This window comes from Hemiscyllium ocellatum, chromosome 1 (assembly GCF_020745735.1).
Source record: "Hemiscyllium ocellatum isolate sHemOce1 chromosome 1, sHemOce1.pat.X.cur, whole genome shotgun sequence".
Taxonomy (NCBI): Eukaryota; Metazoa; Chordata; class Chondrichthyes; order Orectolobiformes; family Hemiscylliidae; genus Hemiscyllium; species Hemiscyllium ocellatum.
The window spans coordinates 148,284,913-148,307,738 of NC_083401.1; the positions used below are offsets into that span (position 1 = coordinate 148,284,913).

Consider the following 22,826-nt stretch of genomic DNA (forward strand, 5'->3'; position numbering starts at 1 on the left):
AGACAGATCTACTCAGGCAACATCTGCAACCTGATAAGGGAAACATGGACAAAGGGCAAAGACTTTTCCTACCAGTGCTCAGCAGGGAGATGGCAAAATGGTTGGCGTAATTGCTGCATCCACATTTGTTTTCATGCAGTGTTCCAATCTTTGCAACACAGATATTCTAGAGCGCAGACCTCTCCCATGACCAGAGTTAGAGAAGTTTGATCAAATGTTACAGGTGTGTCAGTTTTCCAAGCAAAATATGTTCAAGTGATATAGTATCAGCACTTGGAGTTTTGCCCATTGTCAATGTATCAGTAACTTTGCTGAGCTCCTCCACTATGGGTTCCTTATGTCTTGAATGTTGCCTGGAACTTCATAGGTTCCAGTGTTCTCTATAGACCACAAATCATAGTAATGTCTCACCCATTTCTCCACTGTTTACTCCAGTTGATGATGACATGCCATCTTTGTTTTCACTGTACTTTCTTTCTTTGCTGATGGCTCTGTTGCCTGTTGATCTCTTCATGCATGTCCCTGACTTTTTCCTGTGTCAAACGATATCTGGGCATTCTGGCAGAATAATAATAATCACTTGTGATTGATGCACCACTTAATAGTTTCTTGGACTTTGCTCTGAACAGCCCTTACTGCATTTAGAATTTCCTCACTTGAATTTCAATTGCAATTAATTCTAGCAGACTGACTGGTTTCAATAGCATCAGTCTCACCAAGATATTCAGAACTTTGAGTAGACACAGTCTATTTAAGCTGCCAGAGAAAATTGACTGCATCTGGAAGCTACTCATTGCAATTTCCTCTTTCAATGCCAACATGACACGTAAAGTCAGCTATGATGTATCACTGTCAGAACTCTTTGAAATCTACAGTGATGCCAAGCACAGTTGTGATCTGGCACGGACACCCTTTGGCATATCCTCTCATTGCTGCTGTCATATGTCTTCAGGTCATCTACAAAAGGTGTCTACTTCACACTGGAACTGACATAAAGATATTCAGTCTTATTGGCCTGAGATCCAAGACAAATTTACACCAAATTCTCATCAGCAAGTTGATCAATGCTGAAATTGCCATACTCACCTTTCATACAGAGGATGCCCTTCAGCAAAAAATTGACCGATACTCTCACAACTTCAAAGAGTTTGTTTTGATCTTCATCATGTTGTACGCACACCCTGCATTTCCCAATTTGTTATGGTTCAAGATGGAATTTTTCATATATTAAGCTCCCAGATGAGGAGGGATGAACAATAGAATCATAGAGTCATAGAGATGTACAGCATGGAAATAGACCCTTTGGTCCAACTGTTCCATGCCGACCAGATGTCCTGAATTAATTTGGTCCCATTTGCCAACATTTGGCCCATATTCCTGTAAATCCTTCCTATTCATATGCCCATTCAGATGCCTTTTATCTCCATCTTTCTTCACTTGCCTCATTAGTTGGTTGCAGCAAAGTCAATTTAGAAATGATCCCTTCCCTTGCAGGTACTCTTTTCCCAGAACCAAATGAACTTGCATTTTAAAAGAATCAATTTACTCAGGTTTTCTTAAGTTAATTAAAGTATATGTTTATTAATTGCCACGTGAAAAAGAATTAGTAACATAATGCAGATTAGAAATAAGAGTTGGGTCGAGAAAGATAAGATTTAAACAAAGCACATGCATGGATTAGTCTGTGAGCTGTTCACAAAGTACAGATAATTAGTTAAAAATCACACAACACCAGGTTATAGTCCAACAGGGTTTAATTGGAAGCACACTAGCTTTCAGAGCAATGCTCCTTCATCAGGTGAACCTGATGAAGGAGCGTCGCTCCGAAAGGTACTGTGCTTCCAATTAAACCTGTTGGACTATAACCTGGTGTTGTGTGATTTTTAACTTTGTACACCCCAGTCCAAAACCGGCATCTCCAAATCATGACTACAGATAATTAAACATTGTAGACATTGCAGTAGAGGTAGCAATAGTGTGACATTTGTAATTGAACAGCTGATTTCAAAACTCTTTGTTTTGCAGGGTGGTTGAGATTGGTTTTGTCTGATTTGGTACTAGTTGACTTTGAGCACTCAGAATCTTATCTGCAATGCAAGAGTGATGACAGGATAAATGTTCAACTGTGACCTTCACAACACACTAATACTCAAACGCAAGCTGGTACATTCGGGTACCTAAGCCCACTAGCACACATGAAAACCTCAGTCCTGTTAGTACATTCCAGAAGATCAGAAACTCTCTTTTTAACCCTTGTCCTTGTGTATTCAAAGGGAAAAACACAAAGTAGGTCTGCAGTTTGTGACATAATCCACAAGGATTGGTTTGCTGTTGAGAAGGGGATGGTCAGCCCCTGGTTATCTTTGTAAATATCCAAATCTTCACCATAAGGGCATCTGTAAGCGAAATATGAAAATGACAGCTATTGACACAGACAGTCACTGACTGTCATGACCTCTGTAGGCTGACTGTCTGGATGGACTTGGAAAATGTGAGCAAAACAAAAAGGCTCATCCACCTGAGAAGAGGCCCCAAGGATAACAGAGGTCAGCAAATCTCTGACCCTGAGTCACAACTAATTATACTTAACACAGATTTAACCACCACAGCTCAAAGCATTGTCTTAATTTCAATTATATTTTGAGAGTAGGATCAGAGTGCATAGATTTGAGCTCATAAAAATATGAATTCAGGACTGATGTTGAAAGTTCTTTACACAAAGAATGATCAATATCAGGAACAGCCTTTCTGACAGAAGGTGGAAGATGAAAACCCTGGATTTTTTTAGCAAACCATTGATTATTGAATTGTAGGACTCTAGGAGACCGAATGGTTTCCTCTTTGTTACTTATCATTTGGATATATGTACAATTTGGAAAGGAACCATAGAAAATGAAATCTCAGATTAGTATTTCTTCAGGCATTGTTCAGCGACAGTTTTAAAAAAATAAGAAAAACAGCATCAGTTTGCATATACATTGCTTATTGCTGAAGCCACCAGTAACTCGTTGACTGTAGATATCGTTTCTAGATGAAGACAAGTTGGTTGACACTGAAGGGGGAAATGGATGCCACAGCTGTCTCCCCTGAACTGGATCCTAAATCATCATCTCGAAGTCCTGCTGCTGACAGAGAACTACTACAAAGATCAAGCAGTGAATCACTGTTTCAAACCAGTAAGTTTATTTTGTACACTGACAGATAATTCCCACCTGATTGTTTGACAAACCGATAATCTTATTAATTAAATTGGGCAGCATTGAATGTCTTGACTATTAGGGGATATTATTTAGCCCACTGAGGAATGGATCAAACCAATTATTTTAGAGAAAGTTTGGTTGGCTAAATTGCCATTACTTTTTTACAGGAATTCCTCACTCCAAATCAGCTTCCCTTCCTGGTTATGGAAAAAATAAATTACACAAGGTAAATAGGTTTTAACTAGGTTTTATGATTAAGATTTGTGCCTATAAATGAAGTTTGTTAATGTAATAGTGAACATAATGTATAATAACCTTTGAAATGTCTGAATAAGAGCTAAATCTGCATTGGCTCAGTATATCCTGAGGGACAGGATTTTACATGTATTTGAAATGCAAGGATTGATTAGGGATACTCAGCATGGCTTTGTGTGTGGGACATCATGTCCACTAAATTAATTCAGTTCTTTTGAAAAAGTAATGAAGAGGATTGATGAGGGCAGAGCTGTGGACATGAGCTATATTGACTTCTGTAAGGCATTTGACAAGATTCCTCATGGGAGACTGGTTAGCAAGGTTAGATCTCATGGAAAACAGGGAGAACTAGCCAATTGGATACAGAACTGGCTCAAAAGTAGAAGATAGAGGGTGGTGATGGAGGGTTGTTTTTCAAACTGAAGGTATGTGACCAGTGGTGTGCCACAAGGATCGGTGCTGAGTCCAGTGACTTTCACCATTTATATAAACATAGGAGGTATAGTTTGTAAGTTTGCAGATGACACCAAAATTGGAGGTGTAATGGACAGCGAAGAGTAAAATAGGATCTTGATCAGATACCAATGGGCCATGGAGTGGCAGATGGAGTTTAATTTAGATGAATGTGAGGTGCTGCACTTTGGAAAGACAAATCAGAGCAGGATTTATACACTTTGAGCAGTGTTGCTGAACAAAAAGACCTTGGAGTGCAGGTTCGTAGTTCCTTGAAATTGGAGTCACAGGTAGAAGGGCTGAAAATGTGTTGCTGGTTAAAGCGCAGAAGGTCAGGCAGCATCCAAGGAACAGGAGAATCGACGTTTCGGGCATAAACCCTTCCTGATGAAGGGCTTATGCCTGAAACGTCGATTCTCCTGCTCCTTGGATGCTGCCTGACCTGCTGCGCTTTAACCAGCAACACATTTTCAGCTCTGATCTCCAGCATCTGCAGACCTCATTTTTTTACTCACAGGTAGAAGGGGTTTGGGTATGCTTTCCTTTATTGATCAGAACATTGAGTATAGGGGTTTGGGAGGCCATGTTGTGGCTGTACAGGACATTGGTTCGGCCACTTTTGAAATATTGTGAGCAGTTCGGGTCTCCCTCCTATAGGAAGGCTATTGTGAAACTTGAAAGGGTTCAGAAATGATTTAAAAGGATGTTGCCAGGGTTGGAGGGTTTGAGCTATATGGAGAGGCTAATAGGCTGGGGCTGTTTTCCCTGGAGTATTGGGTGACCTTCCAGAGGCTTATAAAATCATGAGGGGTATGGATAGGGTAAATAGACAAGGTCTTTTCTTTGGAGTGTGGGAGTTCAGAAGTAAAGGGCATAGGTTTAGGTTGAGAGGGGAAAGATTTTGCTTCTTACCCTAGTTTAATTGGGGCCCTCAACATATGGGAAATGAAATATTCCAACCTTTGGCTCCAACTTTAGGCTCCATTGTGGTGTGGAGTGGTTAGGGGAGGGGGTGAATTGGACAGCTGCAGCAGGGGAAGAAGCAGAGGTCTTCAGAAATAACCAAAAACTGGCCAATTTCTATTTTATAGGAGTATCCATAAGTAAAGGCTTTTGGGATCACTATATGTTTTTTCTGAAATAAAAATAGGAAATGCTGGAAATACTCAGTGGATCTGGCAGCATATTTGGTGAAAGCAAGAGAGTATAACACCAGGATGTTTGACATCAATCTGGAATATTAATTCTGCAATTCCCTCACCACAAGTAATCTCATCTGATGCTTGGTTTCATGCAAAATCACTATTAACCTGACCAAACAATCGACAACTTGGTATCTTAGTTATTAGCCAATGATTGCTTAGTAATTGCTTCACCAACATACTTGTATCCTGCTCTTGTACCAGCTGGCAGAAGCAGGATCTAAAATTGTCTAAGTCTAACCATCCCTGCTGGCATTGGAACGTTGGAGTTTGTATACCAGGGTATTAACAGCATCCACAGTTTTTTTTATTATATTAGGATATTATTCTTCACATAGCCTCATTATAACTTGGTATTTTTGAAACATTTCAGTTTATAGCACCTGACATTCTTAATCTTAGTGAACAGTGTATTCATACAATTGTCAATGTTTTGACATTCATAAAAGCTTCTAGCATACTTATTTGATGATTCATTTCTAGACTTCAGATTTTGAATCAAATCATGATACCAGCTGGGGAATGCGAGGTGAGACATCATTTCAAATATATTATTGAAATTCAAAAGTTATAGAAATAGATATTTTGATTTTCAGTAATCTGTTCTAATTCTTTAAAGTCATTCCTCAATTCTCTTTATTATGATCTCTTGTTTTTACAGAATACAAGGTAAGAAGTTGACTTCTCAACTTAAGTCTTATCCACCATCTACCAAGTGCATCTGACCAGGTTAAATTCTCGGTCTTTCTTCCCTTGTGTTTTATTCAATTATGTGTTGAATAGTGAGAGCATTTTAAGTGAGCTGCAGAATGGTACAAAAGAGCCAAATTACTGATTCTCATACAATGAGCTCTTGGTTTTAGCAATACCATCAGAGAAGGATGGAAAGGCAAATGTCTCCCCATGTAGACAGAAAGAACATTAAAAGTGAAAGTTGTTTTTAAGATGTCATTCTAATGAATCATTGACAAGTATCATTGGTAAGTAAAAGGACAGTAAACCAAATGACTTATCTTTTACGAGAACCAATTTGTACAGCCAATCTGAAATTAGTTAAAAATCACAAAACACCAGGTTATAGTCCAACAGGTTTATTTGGAAGCACTAGCTTTCGGAGTGCTGCTCCTACATCATGTGGTTGTGGAGTATAAGATCCTAAGACACAGAATTTATAGCAAAAGATTATGGTGTCATACAGTGATATATTGAACAAAGATGGATTGTTAAGTCTCTCATTTTTTAGAATGGGTTACAAGTTTTGATTCATTAATATATAAATCCCAGAACTTCTGGGAAAGCTATTGTTTTCAAATAAATCTGTTGGACTATAACTGGTGGTGAGTGATTTTTAACTTTGTCCACACCAGCATCTCCAAATCATGGCTTCAACCTGAAATGATTCCTTTCCGTTTCCCCAATCCAAGCTACCTCATCGAGTTACATATTCCATCATATGTTGTCCTCCTCAAAACGCTGGCATTAAAGGTAAAGTCACCATATTCCCAGAGAGAGAGAGAGTGATGACTGGCGATAGTTTAACCAGAGGGTAATTATGCTTTAGGTAAGTGGAGAGATTGAGAAGGAGAATCCTTCAATCATAACCTCAGCCAATGTGGGAATTGAACCCACACTGTTGGCATCACTCTGCATTGCAAACCAACCAACTGACCTAGCTCTGCCACTAATTTTGCCCCTTCGCCAACGATTTCACTCTTGCTACTCAAAGCTGCCTACCTAATTGTAAACTTCTCAATTATCATTGCTCACTTACTATTTCCTGTATAGAGCGATTTCAACATCCAGTTAAATTCCTCCTGCTCATACTTCTCAGATATCTTCAGCCCACTGTTCTCACCAGATTCTGTAAGGATGTAGATTTTATACCAACCTAAGATAGTAATTGTAGATTCAATTTAAATAGGCAAGTGTAAAATTATGCATTCAGATTACAAAATAGGCAGAGAAACCATAGAATTGTTGTCAAATAGAGTCATCGATTCACAGAGATGCACAGCACGGAAACAGACCCTTCGGCCCAACCCGTCTATGCTGAACAGATATCCCAACCTAATCTAGCCCCATTTGCCAGGATCCGGACCAAATCCCTCTAAACCTTCCTATTCATATACCCATCCAGATGCCTTTTAAATGTTGCAATTGTACCAGCCTCTACCACTTCCTCTGGCAGTTCATTCCATATACACACCACTCTCTGCACGAAAAAGTTGCCCCTTAGGTCCCTTTTATAACTTTCCACTCTCACCCTAAACCTCTACCCTCTAGTTTTGGACTCCCCCACCAGGGAAAAGACCATGTCTATCTGTACCCTCATGATTTTATTAACCTCTATGGGGTCACCCCTCAGCCTTTAACACTACAGTGAAAACAGCCCCAGCCTGTTCAGCCTCTCCCTATACCTCAATCCTCCAACCCTGGCAACATCCTTGTAAATTTTTTTTTAAACCCTTTCAAGTTTCACAACATCCTTCCATTATGAAGGAGACCAGAATTGCACACAATATTCCAAAAGTGGCTCAACCAATGTCCTGTACAGCTGCAAAATGACCTCCTAATTCCTATACTCGATGCTCTAAACAATAAAGGAAAGCATACCAAATGGCTTTTTCACTATCCTATCTGCCTGCGACTCTTCTTTCAAGGAGCTATGAACCTGCACTCCAAGATCTGTATGTTCAGCCACACTCTGTAGGACCTTACCATTTGGTTCTGCTAAGATTTGCTTTCCCAAAATGCAGCACCTTGCATTTATCTAAGTTAAACTCCATCTGCCACTCCTCAGCCCATTGGCCCATCTGATCAAGATCCTGTTATAATTTGAGGTAACCTTCTTCGCAGTCCACTAAACCTTCAATTTTGGTGTCATCTGCAAACTTGCTAACCTATCTCCTATGTTCATATTCAAATCATGTATTTAAATTACGAAAAGTAGAGGACCCAGTACCGGTCCTTGTGAAACTCCTCTGGTCACAGATCTCCAGTCTGAAAAGCAACCCTTCACCACCACCCTCTGTTTTCTACCTTTGAGCCGGTTCTGTATCCAAATGGCGAGTTCTCTCTGTAATCAATGAGATCTAACCTTGCTAACCAGTCTCCCACGGGGAACCTTGTCGAACACCTTACTGAAGTCCATATTGATCACGTCCACTGCTCTGCCCTCATCAATCCTATTTGTTATTTTTTCAAAAAACCCAATTTGTGAGCGTGATTTCCCAAGTACAAAGCCATGTTGATCAGGTGGTTTGGGCGGCACGGTGGCACAGTGGTTAGCACTGCTGCTTCACAGCACCAGAGACCTGGGTTCAATTCCCGCCTCAGGCGACTGTCTGTGTGGAGTTTGCACGTTCTCCCCGTGTCTGCGTGGGTTTCCTCCGGGTGCTCCGGTTTCCTCCCACAGCCCAAAGATGTGCGGGTCAGGTGAATTGGCCATGCTAAATTGCCCGCAGTGTTAGGTAAGGGGTAAATGTAGGGGTATGGGTGGGTTGCGCTTCGGCGGGTCGGTGTGGACTTGTTGGGCCGAAGGGCCTGTTTCCACACTGTAAGTAATCTAATCTAATCTAGGTCCTAGGGATTTATCCACCTTTATGCGTTTCAGGACATCCAGCACTTCCTCTTCTGTAATATGGATGTTTTTTTAAGCTGTCACCATCTATTTCCTCACCTTCTATATCTTCCATGTCCTTCTCCACAGTAAACTCTGATGCAAAATACTCATTTAGTATCTTCCCTCATCTCCTGCGGCTCCACACAAAGGCCACCTTGCTGATCTTTGAGGGACGCTATTCTCTCCCTTGTTACCCTTTTGTCCTTAATGTATTGTAAAAGCCCTTTGATTCTCCTTAACCCGATTTGCCAAAGCTATCTTATGTCCCCGTTTTGCCCTTCTGATTTCCCTCTGATGTATACTCCTACTGCCTTTATACTCTTAGATTAGATTAGATTACTTACAGTGTTCTAAGGATTCACTCGATCTCTCCTGTCTATACCCAATATATGCTTCCTTCTTTTTCTTAACCCAACCCTCAATTTCTCTAGTCATCCAGCATTCCCTGTACCTACCAGCTTTTCCTTTCACCCTAACAGGAATATCCTGTCTCTGGACTCTCATTATCTCATTCTGAAGGCATCCCATCTTCCAGCTATCGCTTTATTTGCAAACATCTGCCCCCAGTCAGCTTTTGAATGTTCTTGCCTAATACCGTCAAAATTAGCCTTCCTCCAATTTAGAACTTCAACTGTGAGATCTGGTCTATCCTTCTCCATCACTGTTTTAAAACAAATAGTATTATGGTCGCTGGCCCCAAAGTGCTCCCCCACTGACACCTCAGTCACCTGCCCTGCCTTATTTCCCCAGAGGTCAAGTTTTGCACCTTCTCTCGTCTGTACATCTACATACTGACTCAGAGAATTTTCTTGTACACATTTAACAAATTCCTCTCCATCTAAACCCTTAACACTATGGCAGTCCCAGTCTGTTTGGAAAGTTAAAATCCCCTACCATAACCACTCTATTATTCTTACAGATAACTGAAATCTCCTTACAAAATTGTTTTATCAATTTCCTGCTGACTATTAGGGGCTCTGTAATACAGGTGATCACCTCTTTATTATTTCTCAGTTCCAGAGAAATACCTTCCCTGAATGTATTTCCAGGAATATCCTCCTTAAGTACAGCTGTATGCTATCACTTATCAAAAACGCCATTCCCCCTCCTCTCTTGCCTCCTATTGTATCCTTCATATAGCATTTGTATCCTGGAAAGTTAAGCTGCCAGTCTCATCCATCCTTTAGCTACTTTTCTATAATTGTTATGATATCCCAGTCCTATGTTCCTAACCATGCCCTGAGTTCATCTGCCTTCCTTGTTAGGTCTCTTGCATTGAAATAAATGCAGTTTCATTTTATCAGCCCTGCCTTGTTCTCTGCTTTGTTCCTGCCTGCATTGACTGTTTGACTCACTTCTTTTCTCAACTGTACCACTCTCTAGTTGATGTCTTTTCTCAGTATCTCCCTGGGAACCAGACAACCCCACCTTACTAGTTTAAATCCTCCCAGCAGCTCTAGCAAATCTCCCTGCCTGTATCTCCCTTCCAATTCAGTGCAATCCATCCTTCTCCTATACATCAATTCTACCCCAGAAGAGATTTCAATGAACCAAAAATGTGAATCCTTCTCCCATGCACCAGCTACTCAGCCATGCATTCATCTGCTCTATCCTCCCATTCCTACCCTCACTAGCTCGTAGCACCGGGAGTAATCCAGATATTACTACCCTCAAGGACCTCCTTTTTAAATTCCTGCCTAACTTTCAATATTGTCCCCTCAGAATCTCATCCTTTTTCCTTCCTGTGTCATTGCTACCAATGTGTACAATGACCTCCTCTCGGTCCCTCTCCACTTTGAGAACATATTGCGTCCTCTCTGAGACATCCTTGATCCTGGCACTCGGGAGGCAATGCACCATTCTGATTTTTCACTGCTGGACGCAGAAATGTCTGTGCTCCTGGCTGGAGAGTCCCCTAACACAATCAATCACTTGGAATCTGATTACATTAGACCCAGTCTTGATACCAGAAACTTGGCTGTTTTGTGCTACATTCCCTTAAAGGTCCATCACCCCGTATGTGTTCCAAAGCAGCATACTTGTCTTAAATGGGGATAGCTACAGAAGACTTCTGTACTACCCGCACACTTCTCCTAACTTTCTTGGAGTTAACCCATCCACCTGACGGTATCTGCGGCTTTTCTCCCTTCCTATAACTGCCATCCATCACACCTCCTAGCTCTTGTAAATTTCTCCTTGCCTCTAACTGTTGCTCCGACCAATCCATTTGATGTGACAGGATTCGCAACCAATGACATTTATTGCAAATATGACCTTCAGTAACCCTTAAACTCTCCCAAAAATCCCACATTCAACAAGAAGAGCATATCATTCTACTAAAGGTATTTTGCCCCTTCTAATCTACAGACCCAGAAAATAGCACTGTCTTATTGCTCTACAAAACACTGCTCCAGGCTAATTTAATACTGATGCCTTATATTTTTCAAATTCAATCAAGAGACAGATCCCAATAAAACATATAATCAAGAAAGAGCCCAGTCTACTCGCTATTGTAGATTTACAGCAAAGCTATATGTAAAACTATTTACTTACCTGTTTCTGTGCTGTGACCTCTCCCAAAGAGATTCCTCCATAATGACCAAGAAAAGATCACAAATAAACTCTGTAATCTTTCAAAACATCAAGCCAATGTTTGGTTTCCATTAAGAAATAAAGTGAGATGATTAGGCTAATTGAATAGCAAAAAGGTGGCCTCGATGAATCTGTGATCTTCTCCTGCCTTGAGATTTATTCAGATGTTAATTTGCCATTAGAAATGAAAAAAAAAGTTACAACTGAATATGTTCTGTTGAGTTACTTTAACTTGTTTCAGGTTTATCCATACGAAATGTTAGCTGTTACAATGAAAGCACGTGTCAAGCTACCGAAGGATGTGGATAGAACCAGACTGGAGGTAAGAATGTTTGTGATGAAAGGAAGGACTGGCAATTAGAATTGTTGTCAAGTAAATGTGTTCCCATCATGCTTGATCTTGTCTGCAGTTCACTGCCAAAGTTTGAGATGTAGACGGGTAGGAGGCTGGAAGAACAGTCAAGCAGCATCAGGAGGTAGAGATGTTGACATTTTGGGTATAACCCTTCATCAGGACTGGGAGTGAGTGTGGGGGGAAGCTTCAGATAACGGGGGTGGAGGGGGTAGGATGGTGAAGACAGGTAGAAGGTACAAGCTGGTTAGTCATTGGGAGGAATGACTCCAGTTGGTGGCAAGGAAGAGGAAGACCTGGGAAGGGAGTTGGGGAATGGGAAGGGAAGTTATTTGAAATTGGAGAACTCAATGTTGAGTCCTCTGGCCTGTAGGCTGCCTATGCAGAAGATGAGGCATTGTTCCTCCAATTTGCGGTTTGGTTCATTGTGGCAATGGAGGAGGCCACATGTCGGAAAGGGAGTGGGAGGGAGAATTAAAATAGGCAGTGACTGGAAGATCCTTGCGGGCTGAGCTGAGATGTTCGGCAAACCTTTTCCTAAGTTTATGTTTGGTCTTTCTGATGTAGAGAAGACCACATCAGGAGCATCTGATGCAGTAAACTAGGTTGGAAGAGAGGCGGGTGAACCTCTGTCTCACCTAGAAGGGCTGTTTAGAGCCCTGATTGGAGGTGAGGGGGGAGCGGTGTATGGGCAGGTTTTGCATTTTTTCCGTTTGCAGGGGAAGGTACTGAGGGTTCGGGAGAGTTGGAGGAGAGACTGATGCAAACCAAGGACTGTCAAAGGTAACTGTCCTTGCGAAAGGCGGAGAGGGATGGGGAGGGGAAAATGTTCTTAGTGGTGTGGTCTAGTTGGAGTTGGCAGAAGTGTTTAAGGATGATGCAATGGATGTGGAGACTAGTGGGGTGGTAGGTGAGGATAAGCAGGACCTTGTCTTTATTGGAGGAGGAGGAGTTTAGAGCAGTGATTTGTGGAATGGAGGTGGTGCGGTGGAGGGATGCCTAAATGACAAAGGGAGGAAAAGCACATTCAAAATAGGTGGACATCTTGGATTCTTGGGAGTGGAATGTCTCCTCCTCCGACAGATTCGGTGAAGGCGGAGGAATTAGGAGAAAGGGATGGAGTACTTGCAGGATACTGGGTGGGAGGAGCTGTAGTCCATGTAGTTATGGAAGTCTGTGGGTTTGTAGTAAAAGTCCATCTGGAGACTGTCACCGGAGATGGAAATGGAGGGGTCAAGAAAGGGGAGGGAGATATCTGTGATGGACCAGGTGAATTTGAGGGTGAGGTAGAAGTTGTGAGCGAAGTTGATGAGCTACTCCAGTCCGGCCTGGATGCAGGATGCTGCACCAATGCAGTCACTGATGTAATGGCAGAAGAGCTGGGGCACTGTGCCTGTGTAGTTAATGAAGAGGGACTATTCGACACAGCCGACGTGGAGGCAGGTATGGCTGGAGCCTATCTGGGTGCCTAAGGCTACCCCTTGGATTTGGAGGAAATGGGAGAGGTTGAAGAAAAAGTTGTTGAGGATGACAACCAGTTCAGCGAGGCGGAGGAGGGTATTGGTATAGGTGGACTGGATGGGTTGGTAGGAGAGAGGGCCTTGAGACCACTCTTGTGGGGTATGGACGTGTATAAGGACTGCAGGTCCATAGTGAAGATAAAGTTCTGGGAGCCAGTGAACTGGAAGCTGCTGAAGAGATAGATTGCGTGGTTGGTGTTGCAGATGTAGATGGCAAGTGCCTGAACCAAGACCAAACTGCAGATAGGAGGAACAACATCTTGTCTTCCACCTGGGCAGTCTTCAGCCCGGAGGACTCAACATTGAGTCTTCCAATTTTAAACAGCCTCCCTTCCCATCCCCACCCTCCCTGCCACCAATCAGATTCATTTCTCGCATTGACCAACCAGGTCGAATCCTCTACCTGTCTTCAGCTATGAGTAAAAAATGAGGTCTGCAGATGCTGGAGATCACAGCTGCAAATGTGTTGCTGGTCAAAGCACAGCAGGCCAGGCAGCATCTCAGGAATAGAGAATTCGACGTTTCGAGCATAAGCCCTTCATCAGGAATAAGAGAGAGAGAGCCAAGCAGGCTAAGATAAAAGGTAGGGAGGAGGGACTAGGGGGAGGGGCGATGGAGGTGGGATAGGTGGAAGGAGGTCAAGGTGAGGGTGATAGGCCGGAGTGGGGTGGGGGCGGAGAGGTCAGGAAGAGGATTGCAGGTTAGGAGGGCGGTGCTGAGTTGAGGGAACCGACTGAGACAAGGTGGGGGGAGGGGAAATGAGGAAAGTGGAGAAATCTGAATTCATACCTTGTGGTTGGAGGGTTCCCAGGCGGAAGATGAGGCGCTCCTCCTCCAGCCGTCGTGTAGTTGTGTTCTGCCGGTGGAGGAGTCCAAGGACCTGCATGTCCGCGGTGGAGTGGGAGGGAGAGTTAAAGTGTTGAGCCACGGGGTGATTGGGTTGGTTGGTTCGGGCGGCCCGGAGGTGTTCTCTGAAGCGTTCCGCAAGTAAGCGGCCTGTCTCACCAATATAGAGGAGGCCACATCGGGTGCAGCGGATGCAATAGATGATGTGTGTGGAGGTACAGGTGAACTTGTGGCGGATATGGAAGGATCCCTTGGGGCCTTGGAGGGAAGTGAGTGTGGAGGTGTGGGCGCAAGTTTTACATTTCCTGCGGTTGCAGGGGAAGGTGCCGGGGGTGGAGGTTGGGTTGGTGGGGGGTGTGGATCTGACGAGGGAGTCACGAAGGGAGTGGTCCTTGCGGAACGCTGATAGGGGAGGGGAGGGAAATATATCCTTGGTGGTGGGGTCCGTTTGGAGGTGGCGGAAATGGCGGCGGATGATGCGTTGTATGCGGAGGTTGGTGGGGTGGTAGGTGAGAACCAGTGAGGTTCTGTCTTGGTGGCGGTTGGAGGAGCGGGGCTCAAGGGCGGAGGAGCGGGAAGTGGAGGAGATGCGGTGGAGGGCATCGTCGATCACGTCTGGGGGGAATGTGCGGTCCTTGAAGAAGGAGGCCATCTGGGCTGTGTGGTGTTGGAATTGGTCCTCCTGGGAGCAGATGCGGCGGAGACGAAGGAATTGGGAATATGGGATGGCGTTTTTACAGGGGGCAGGGTGGGAGGAGGTGTAGTCCAGGTAGCTGTGGGAGTCAGTCGGTTTATAATAGATGTCTGTGTTGAGTCGGTCGCCCGAGATAGAAATGGAAAGGTCTAGGAAGGGGAGGGAGGAGTCTGAGACAGTCCAGGTGAATTTCAGGTCGGGATGGAAGGTGTTAGTAAAGTTGATGAACTGTTCAACCTCCTCGTGGGAGCACGAGGCAGCGCCGATACAGTCATCGATGTAGCGGAGGAAAAGGTGGGGGGTGGTGCCAGTGTAGTTGCGGAAGATGGACTGTTCCACATATCCTACGAAGAGGCAGGCATAGCTGGGGCCCATGTGGGTGCCCATGGCAACTCCTTTAGTTTGGAGGAAGTGGGAGGATTGAAAAGAGAAGTTATTCAGGGTGAGGACCAGTTCAGTCAGTCGAAGGAGGGTGTTAGTGGAAGGGTACTGGTTGGTGCGGCGGGAAAGGAAGAAGCGGAGGGCTTTGAGTCCTTCGTGATGGGGGATGGAGGTGTACAGGGACTGGATGTCCATAGTGAAAATAAGGCATTGGGGACCGGGGAAGCGAAAATCCTGGAGGAGGTGGAGGGCGTGGGTGGTGTCCCGAACGTAGGTGGGGAGTTCTTGGACTAAAGGGGACAGGACCGTGTCGAGGTATTGGGAGATGAGTTCGGTGGGGCAGGAGCAGGCTGAGACAATGGGTCGGCCGGGGCAGGCAGGTTTGTGGATTTTGGGCAGGAGGTAGAAACGGGCGGTGCGGGGTTGTGGGACTATGAGGTTGGAGGCGGTGGATGGGAGATCCCCTGAGGTGATGAGGTCCTGGATGGTCTGGGAGATGATGGTTTGGTGGTGGGAGGTGGGGTCGTGGTCAAGGGGGCGATAAGAGGAGGCGTCCGCGAGCTGGCGTTTGGCTTCAGCGGTATACAGGTCAGTGCGCCAAACTACCCCCGCGCCTCCCTTGTCTGCGGGTTTGATGGTGAGGTTGGGATTGGAGTGGAGGGAGTGGAGGGCTGCACGTTCTGAGGGTGAGAGGTTGGAGTGGGTGAGAGGGGTGGACAGGTTGAGTCGGTTAATGTCACGGCGGCAGTTGGCTATAAAGAGGTCGAGGGCGGGTAGGAGGCCAGCACGGGGTGTCCAGGTGGATGGGGTGTGTTGGAGGCGGGAGAAGGGGTCGTCAGAGGGTGGGCGGGAGTCTTGGTTGTGGAAGTAGGCACGGAGGCGAAGGCGGCGGAAGAATTGTTCAATATCTCGCCTTGTGTTGAACTCATTAATCCGAGGGCGTAGGGGAATGAAGGTGAGGCCCCTGCTGAGGACTGATCTTTCATCCTCAGAGAGGGGGAGATCTGGAGGGATGGTGAAAATCCGGCAAGGCTGGGAGCTAGGACCTGCTGTGGGACTGGAGCTGGAGCTGGGGCTGGGGGCGGGGTTAGGGGCGGGGACAGAGATCAAAGTAGGGGCGGAGTTAGACATGGTGACGTTGCTCGATGTGGGGGCGGGGTCATGCGTCGTGACGGAAATAAGCGTGGGGGCGGGGTTATGTGAAGCGACGAAAGACGGCGTGGGGGCGGGGTTATGTGTGGTGACGAAGGTTTCAGCTATCCCCACTTCACCACCCTGCCCCTGCCACCCCCTTTATCTGCAGCTCCCCCGATGCACACCCCAGTCCTAAAGAAATTTTACACCTGAAACATTGACTTCTCTACCTCCTGATCCTGCCTGACTTGCTGTGTTCTTCCAGCCTCCTGCCTGTCTACTTTGGATTTCCGTATCTGCAGTTTTTTTTTGTCTCTAACAACGTTTGAGATATAACAAGCAATGTAAACCAGCATGTCAGTATCTGAAGCAGAAGAGTTATAGTTTGTGGTGAGACCCATTATTACATCAATTCTGAAAAGTTGTTAGCCTATGCTTACTTTTCAGATACTATGCACCTGTGTGCTTGCATTATATTGTTTGACATGGTCAGCATTTTCAGTTTTCACAAACTTCATAGTTGAAATGTATGTTTGAATATGGAGCAGTTTGTTTTTCAGTAGTAAAGAAGATAACACTTGATCTTATATCATTAAATTTGTGCATCCTTTAAAAATATTCTATTTGGTAATCACAAGTTGTAACAATGACAGCAATCAAAGAAGGAGGACTCAAAATAATGTTTTTACTTAATTCGTATTGCTGTTGTGTATATGACATGGCAGATTAGCAGGTAGACTATGATTAGAAACATTATAAAAACTTGTCTAGCCACATCCAGGCAGATGTTGCTCATATTAGAGATCATCAGGGATTCAGATGAGAATTTTACAATGCACTGTGACAAGCAATTAGAGTAGATTATCATGTTTTCTATGTTTTTTTTGCCCCAAGGAAACTATAATAACGTGTTCTAAATTAACAAAAGAAAACTAAACCTCTTTGAAATTACATAGTCAACCTAGATATGCCTGAGAGCTGTTCAAAATCTTTAATGGAAGAACTGTTTGAAAGAGCGACTGTTTACAAGTGAGTCATAATTATGTGTTATATCAAAAGGCTATGTTAGGGGAGGAAAGTAGCTTTCTCCCATCCATTATGTCTTAGTGAAATTCATGGAGTCCATCAAGAATTCATAACCCTGTATAGGCAATCATGTGATCTTCTCAAGGGCATTTATTGTCTCACAGTGAAGTGGATGGTGGTGGGAAGGCAGACATTGAATGCGCATGGAGAGGCATACTTCTAACACTTTTCAGACCTGAAAGGATAGCAACATCATTAAAAGAACAATACCAACAACTGATATTCATATCACACCTTTACCTTTAACAACCTAAAATGTCTAAAGATTATTTACAGGACATTCTAAAGTAAGATTTGACACTGAATCGCAAAGGACAATAGGATAGATAGTGAAAACTTTGGGCTAAAAGGTAGGTTCGATCGAACAGAAAATAGCAACAAGTAAAGAGACAGAGATTTTCTCTGGTTTTCCAGAGCCTAAGATCTTGGGCAGGATAAGGCACAACTGTCACTGCCATTGGATTCTGAAGATGCCTGAATTAAATAACCATAGAGATCTTGGAATGTTGTGAAGTTCAAAGAGATGATACTGATAGGGAGGGGAACAGTCACTGAGGGACTTGAACATAACAGTGAATTTTAAAATCCAAGCATCGGTTGACCATCTGTGAGCACAAGAATAATGAGTAAACAGAGTTTTGTGTGAGTAAGGATAAGGAGCAGATTGAGTTGACTGAAGTATACAGAGAGTAGAATGTGGGAAGCTGGCCAAGAGTGCATTTTGATAGGTGTGTCTAGAAGTAATAAAGGCATTGATGAACATCAACAGCAAATGAGCAGAGGCCTGGATGCAGTTGGGTGATGTTACAAAAGTGTAAACATTCTTAGTGTTGGCATGGGTGACAGTGAAAGCTGTTTTGGAGCTCCTTGCAGCTTGTAAACTTTCTACGCGATCTCACTTCAGATGCGTCTGCCAATGTCTACTGAATACCTTGTACCCTCATCCCAGTTACCTAACGTTGAGACATAACAATTTTATAAGCCATGCATTATAAAAAGCTGTATGCCCAAGATGGATTGATTTTGATGTATTTTATTGTTACTGGAAGTTTGGTTTCAATACGGTTGATGCATTAAAATGAAAGAAAGACTTTTATTTACATACTGACCACCAGACTGTTTAAAGAGCTTTCACAGCCATTGAAGTGCTTTTTGAAGTATGGTCGCTGTTGTAATGTATGAAAAGTGCAGCTGATAGGCATTCAACAAGCTGCCACAAATATTAATGCTGTTATTACCAGAAATCGAGTTGTTGCACATTAATATTGAGAGGTTCTTTTATACCAGATGGGATAAACCAGAGATTGATAAAATGATCCCCATTGGCCCATTATGACATTGTTCACAAAAATAATTGGAACACTTAAATGTGCATAGTCTTTTCCTTAAGGAAAATGAAATCTTGAACAAGGTAAAGGGAAACTCCAATCATACCAGGCAGGTGCTACTAAAAAAATGGAAATAGTGAGGACTTCAGATGTTGGAAAGTCAGAACTGATAAAGAATGGAGCTGGAAAAAGTACAGCAGGTCAAGCAATGGATTCGACGCTTTCATTAGGACTTGGGTTCCAGCCTGAAACGATGATTCTCCTGCTCCTCAGATGCTGCCTTGCCCTGCTGAGGTTTTTCCAGCTCCACATTTTATTGACGCTGGTGCTACTAAAAACATATTAAAGAGCCATCTTCACCTAGAGACCACATGTGACAGGGTGGACTTCTATTCACAAGGGCCATGGAGTTCTGGCATTCCTCCATTCATTTTCCAGAAGTAATATCAAAGGATAGTTGCAATTAAATAAATTTAAAATAATGTCAGTTTCATCTCTGGTCATGTCTACCAATCATCTGGCAGACATTTGCAGTTGGCTTAGTGATTTAGTGTCCGCAACTGAGAGGCTGTGGCCATGTGCATTCCTAATATTGACGATTCCTGCCCTGACTCAATCTGCTCCTATGCCACTAATCTTTAGTAGGTAGGATGATATATATTGTTTATATATTATTTTTATATATATGTAGGCCATTCTGCCATCCCGTCCATGCCAGTATTTATGCTCCACTTGGTTCTCCTTCTATATTTTCTCATCTCAATTTACCATTGTAACTATCTACTTTCTTTACCTGAATATTTTTCTGTATTCATGCATCAACTGTGCATCTCGCTTTCTAGTTCAGCATTTGTTCTCACTCCTCCTTGCCCTTGAGATGTTGTGGTGAGCTGCAGTCAATGGTTAGTAGGTAAACACATAATGCTGTTAGAAGGGAGATCCAGGATTTTGACCCAACAATGTTGAAGGAATGGTGATATGTGATATGATATGCTTATCTAATTTTCCCTGAAATATATCTAAATTATGCCTTTCAACCACTCCCTGTGTTAGCAGGTTCCATATTCTTACTACTCTATGGATAAAGATGTGTTTTCTAGATTCTCCATTGGATTTCTTGTTGAAGATCTGGACAACATTAATGATCCCTAGTTTTCTTCTTCCCAACAAGAGGAGACATTATTTATCATCGTATTAATGTTATGGAGGGAGGCAGTGGTATAGTTGTCATGTCACGTTCCCAGTAATCCAGAACCCAGGCTAACATTCTGGGACATGGGTTTGATTCCCACAATGGTAAATAGTACAATTTGAATCCAGTAAGGATCCGGAAACAAAGTTTGTCTAACAGTGACCATGTATCTAATATCAATTGTGGGGACCAGAAGGTCCTGGTAAGTGGGAGGTGCATGTAGATATTGCCCATGAAGCACACCTTCAGAGATAACTGATTGACTCCAAAATGGAGGCCGCAGTGGAGCAAGCTGGAGATGCTAGGTTACTACTCTTAACTTGCATGTTGGGAATTGTTCCCATGTAGTTTCTAGTGAGAATCTATTCAGTACATGGTGGGAAAATGGGGCGACTTGCTTTTAATGTCAGGAAGCAAACCACTGCTGACTTCATGATGTTACCCCAACTTTCTCATCTTTGCCCCTGTAGTTCAGAGGCTGGTAGGATTCTGCCTTTAGAATTTTCCCTGCTTCTGAGGAATTGAGCATTCCTTCACTGCAATAAAGCCCATTTCTGCCCTCTTCTGACTAATTCACACTATTGCACTTTTAATTTTCTAAACATTTTGACAGCTGTTTGAGGATTCTGAATGGAAATCTAAATTTGAATGAATCATTAACATTTCAATAATTACACGGATGTGGAGGAGAAGGGGAAAGTATCAGCATCTGATAAATTAACAATCACAGGAAAGGCAGAGGTGCAGTCAAATTTGATGAGAGATTCTGAATGGAACTTATTTCCCATCCAATGAGGAGCTGGTTTGAGAGGCTTGCTGATGCAAAGCCTGCCTGTGGTACACTCTGTCCTCTCCACAGCTTTTGTTTCTAAAATAGAATGAATAGTTTTATCGTAATTAAATATGGTAAGACAGCTACCAAGTCAGCAAAGGATTTGGACATCTTGTGAAAACTATAACGAGTTTTTTTCTGATATGACTTCCAATGCACTGGAGTTCAAAGTCAGGATTGTGAATCTTCTGTCTTGGAATGTCAGTAATTACCTGATACTTGATGCAGATAGATAGGGATTACTGTCAGGAGAGAAGTTGAGATCGGGGCGGGGGGGGGGTGCTGGTGGGAGCTGTCTTTGATTGTGGGGGAGGAAGCAGTGCTTAACATTCTCACCTCCCTCAGCCATAGAATTTCCCAAGCCATGCAAAACTCTGCAGACATTAATCCAAATAATTGCTAAAATCTGAGGCCTGCAGCTTCGTAACCATATTGTAATTACTGACTTGCCACTCAGGAACAGGTTATTCTCCTGATACCAATCCATACTGCTTGAAACAGAATAGGTTTTCTGATATTTAATTTATTCAACTTCAATGCATTTGGCTGAAGATACACAAGCTAGTTCTGTGTACTTTTATTGTAGCTTACCCTCTGCTTTTTTGGAAAGGTTAAAGTTTCCCTCAAAAATTCTGAAATTTCAATAGATTAAAATTACTTTATTGTCATTAATGGTCCCCTTTCACATCAAGTCACAGGTACGTTAGTTTACGATTTAATTCTTTCGGGATTGTTGAACAAAGTAAAAACTAATTAGCATTACATGATCACTTGCAGTAACATAATTATGTGCATACCAGCAGAATAACATTTCCGTTTTCCTCAATAGATAGAAATTAAAATCTGTTTTGTTACTTGACAAGTGCGGCTGCGAAGAGAAGAAAAATGGAAAGCGACATATATATATATATATATATATATATGAAACTGGGCTTGTCAGGTCCTTGAGCCCAGAGCTGTGAAACAAACTAATTTCTCTTTTTTAAAACTTCTATTTTATTTGTTATACTATCGTGACAGGACCCATATTCTGAACTTTTTATTTCTTTATATTTTGAATTTATTACTGTGATTTTTTTACTTTTGGAGGTCTGTAATGCTGGACTTTTTCTTTATTTTTAATTTTTTCTCTAAGAATTTTACTCAAGAATCTCTGCATAGGTGCCTTTGTACCTAAGATGATGCCATAAGTGGCAACTTGTAAACTTTTCACTGGACTCATTTGAGTACATGTGACAATTAATCTAATTCATTCATTCATTCAAACCATTGAATTTTAAATGGTCATTATGCCATCAAAATGGTATCTGAACCACATAGGTTCTGTACTATAACTTAAATCAATGAATATTTTGCTGCTCATGATGGTTGTGAGGGTTTATTTTCAACCTTCTCTCCATTTCTCCTCTGTTACATTGAAAGTAGGTTTTGCTTCTAGACCTTAGGCATACCTTATTGTTTAATCTAGGAGCAATCAGCATGCAGAGTATACTGATTTGTTAGCAATAACTTACAATCAATAGAGTTGCTGTTTGGGTGAGGTCAGTTTGTAAGCTATTTTGAGCTTGACTAAACGCAGAACAACAGATAAACATCCAAAGTCCTTTTAACTCACATAAAGCTTAGTTCCAGCATGGCAGAAGGAATTGGTCTGGTAATAAATAGAGTTGCCATGTTAGAGGGACCATGGATGGTGGAGGGGTCTCTTGGATGGGTAGTTTAGGTGTGCATGTGCAAAACGTCCACATCAACCCACCGAAGAGTAACCCACCCAGACCCATTCCCCTGCACTTACCCCTGACTAATGTACCTAATCTACACATCGCTTAACACTATGGGCAACTTAATATGGCCAATTCACCTAACCTGCACATCTTTGGATTGTGGAAGGAAACCAGAGCACCCGGAGGAAAGCCACGCAGACATGGGGAGAATATGCAAACTCCACACAGACAGTCACCAGAGGCTGGAATTGAACTTGGGTCTCTGGCGCTGTGAGGCAGCAGTGCCAACCACTGAGGCACTCTGTCGCTCCAGTTTGTTGGAGGCAATCCTGAGGGATAGGATTTACGTATATTTGGAAAGGCAAGGACTGATTAGAAATAGTGAACATGGCTGCGTGCATGGCAAATCATGT

At 43.0% G+C, this 22,826-nt stretch overlaps 1 protein-coding gene across 1 annotated transcript in view; it reads left to right on the forward strand.

Annotated features, from left to right (window-relative positions):
• The window catches only part of ablim2 (actin binding LIM protein family, member 2), a 393,205-nt gene that overhangs the window by 312,188 nt on the left and 58,191 nt on the right, over positions 1-22,826 (forward strand). Inside the window, exons 16-20 of the mRNA XM_060832673.1 lie at positions 3,032-3,176; positions 3,368-3,426; positions 5,594-5,639; positions 5,772-5,779; positions 11,566-11,646. Of these exons, the coding sequence (XP_060688656.1) occupies positions 3,032-3,176; positions 3,368-3,426; positions 5,594-5,639; positions 5,772-5,779; positions 11,566-11,646 (339 nt within the window). The remainder of the gene's footprint in view (positions 1-3,031; positions 3,177-3,367; positions 3,427-5,593; positions 5,640-5,771; positions 5,780-11,565; positions 11,647-22,826) is intronic.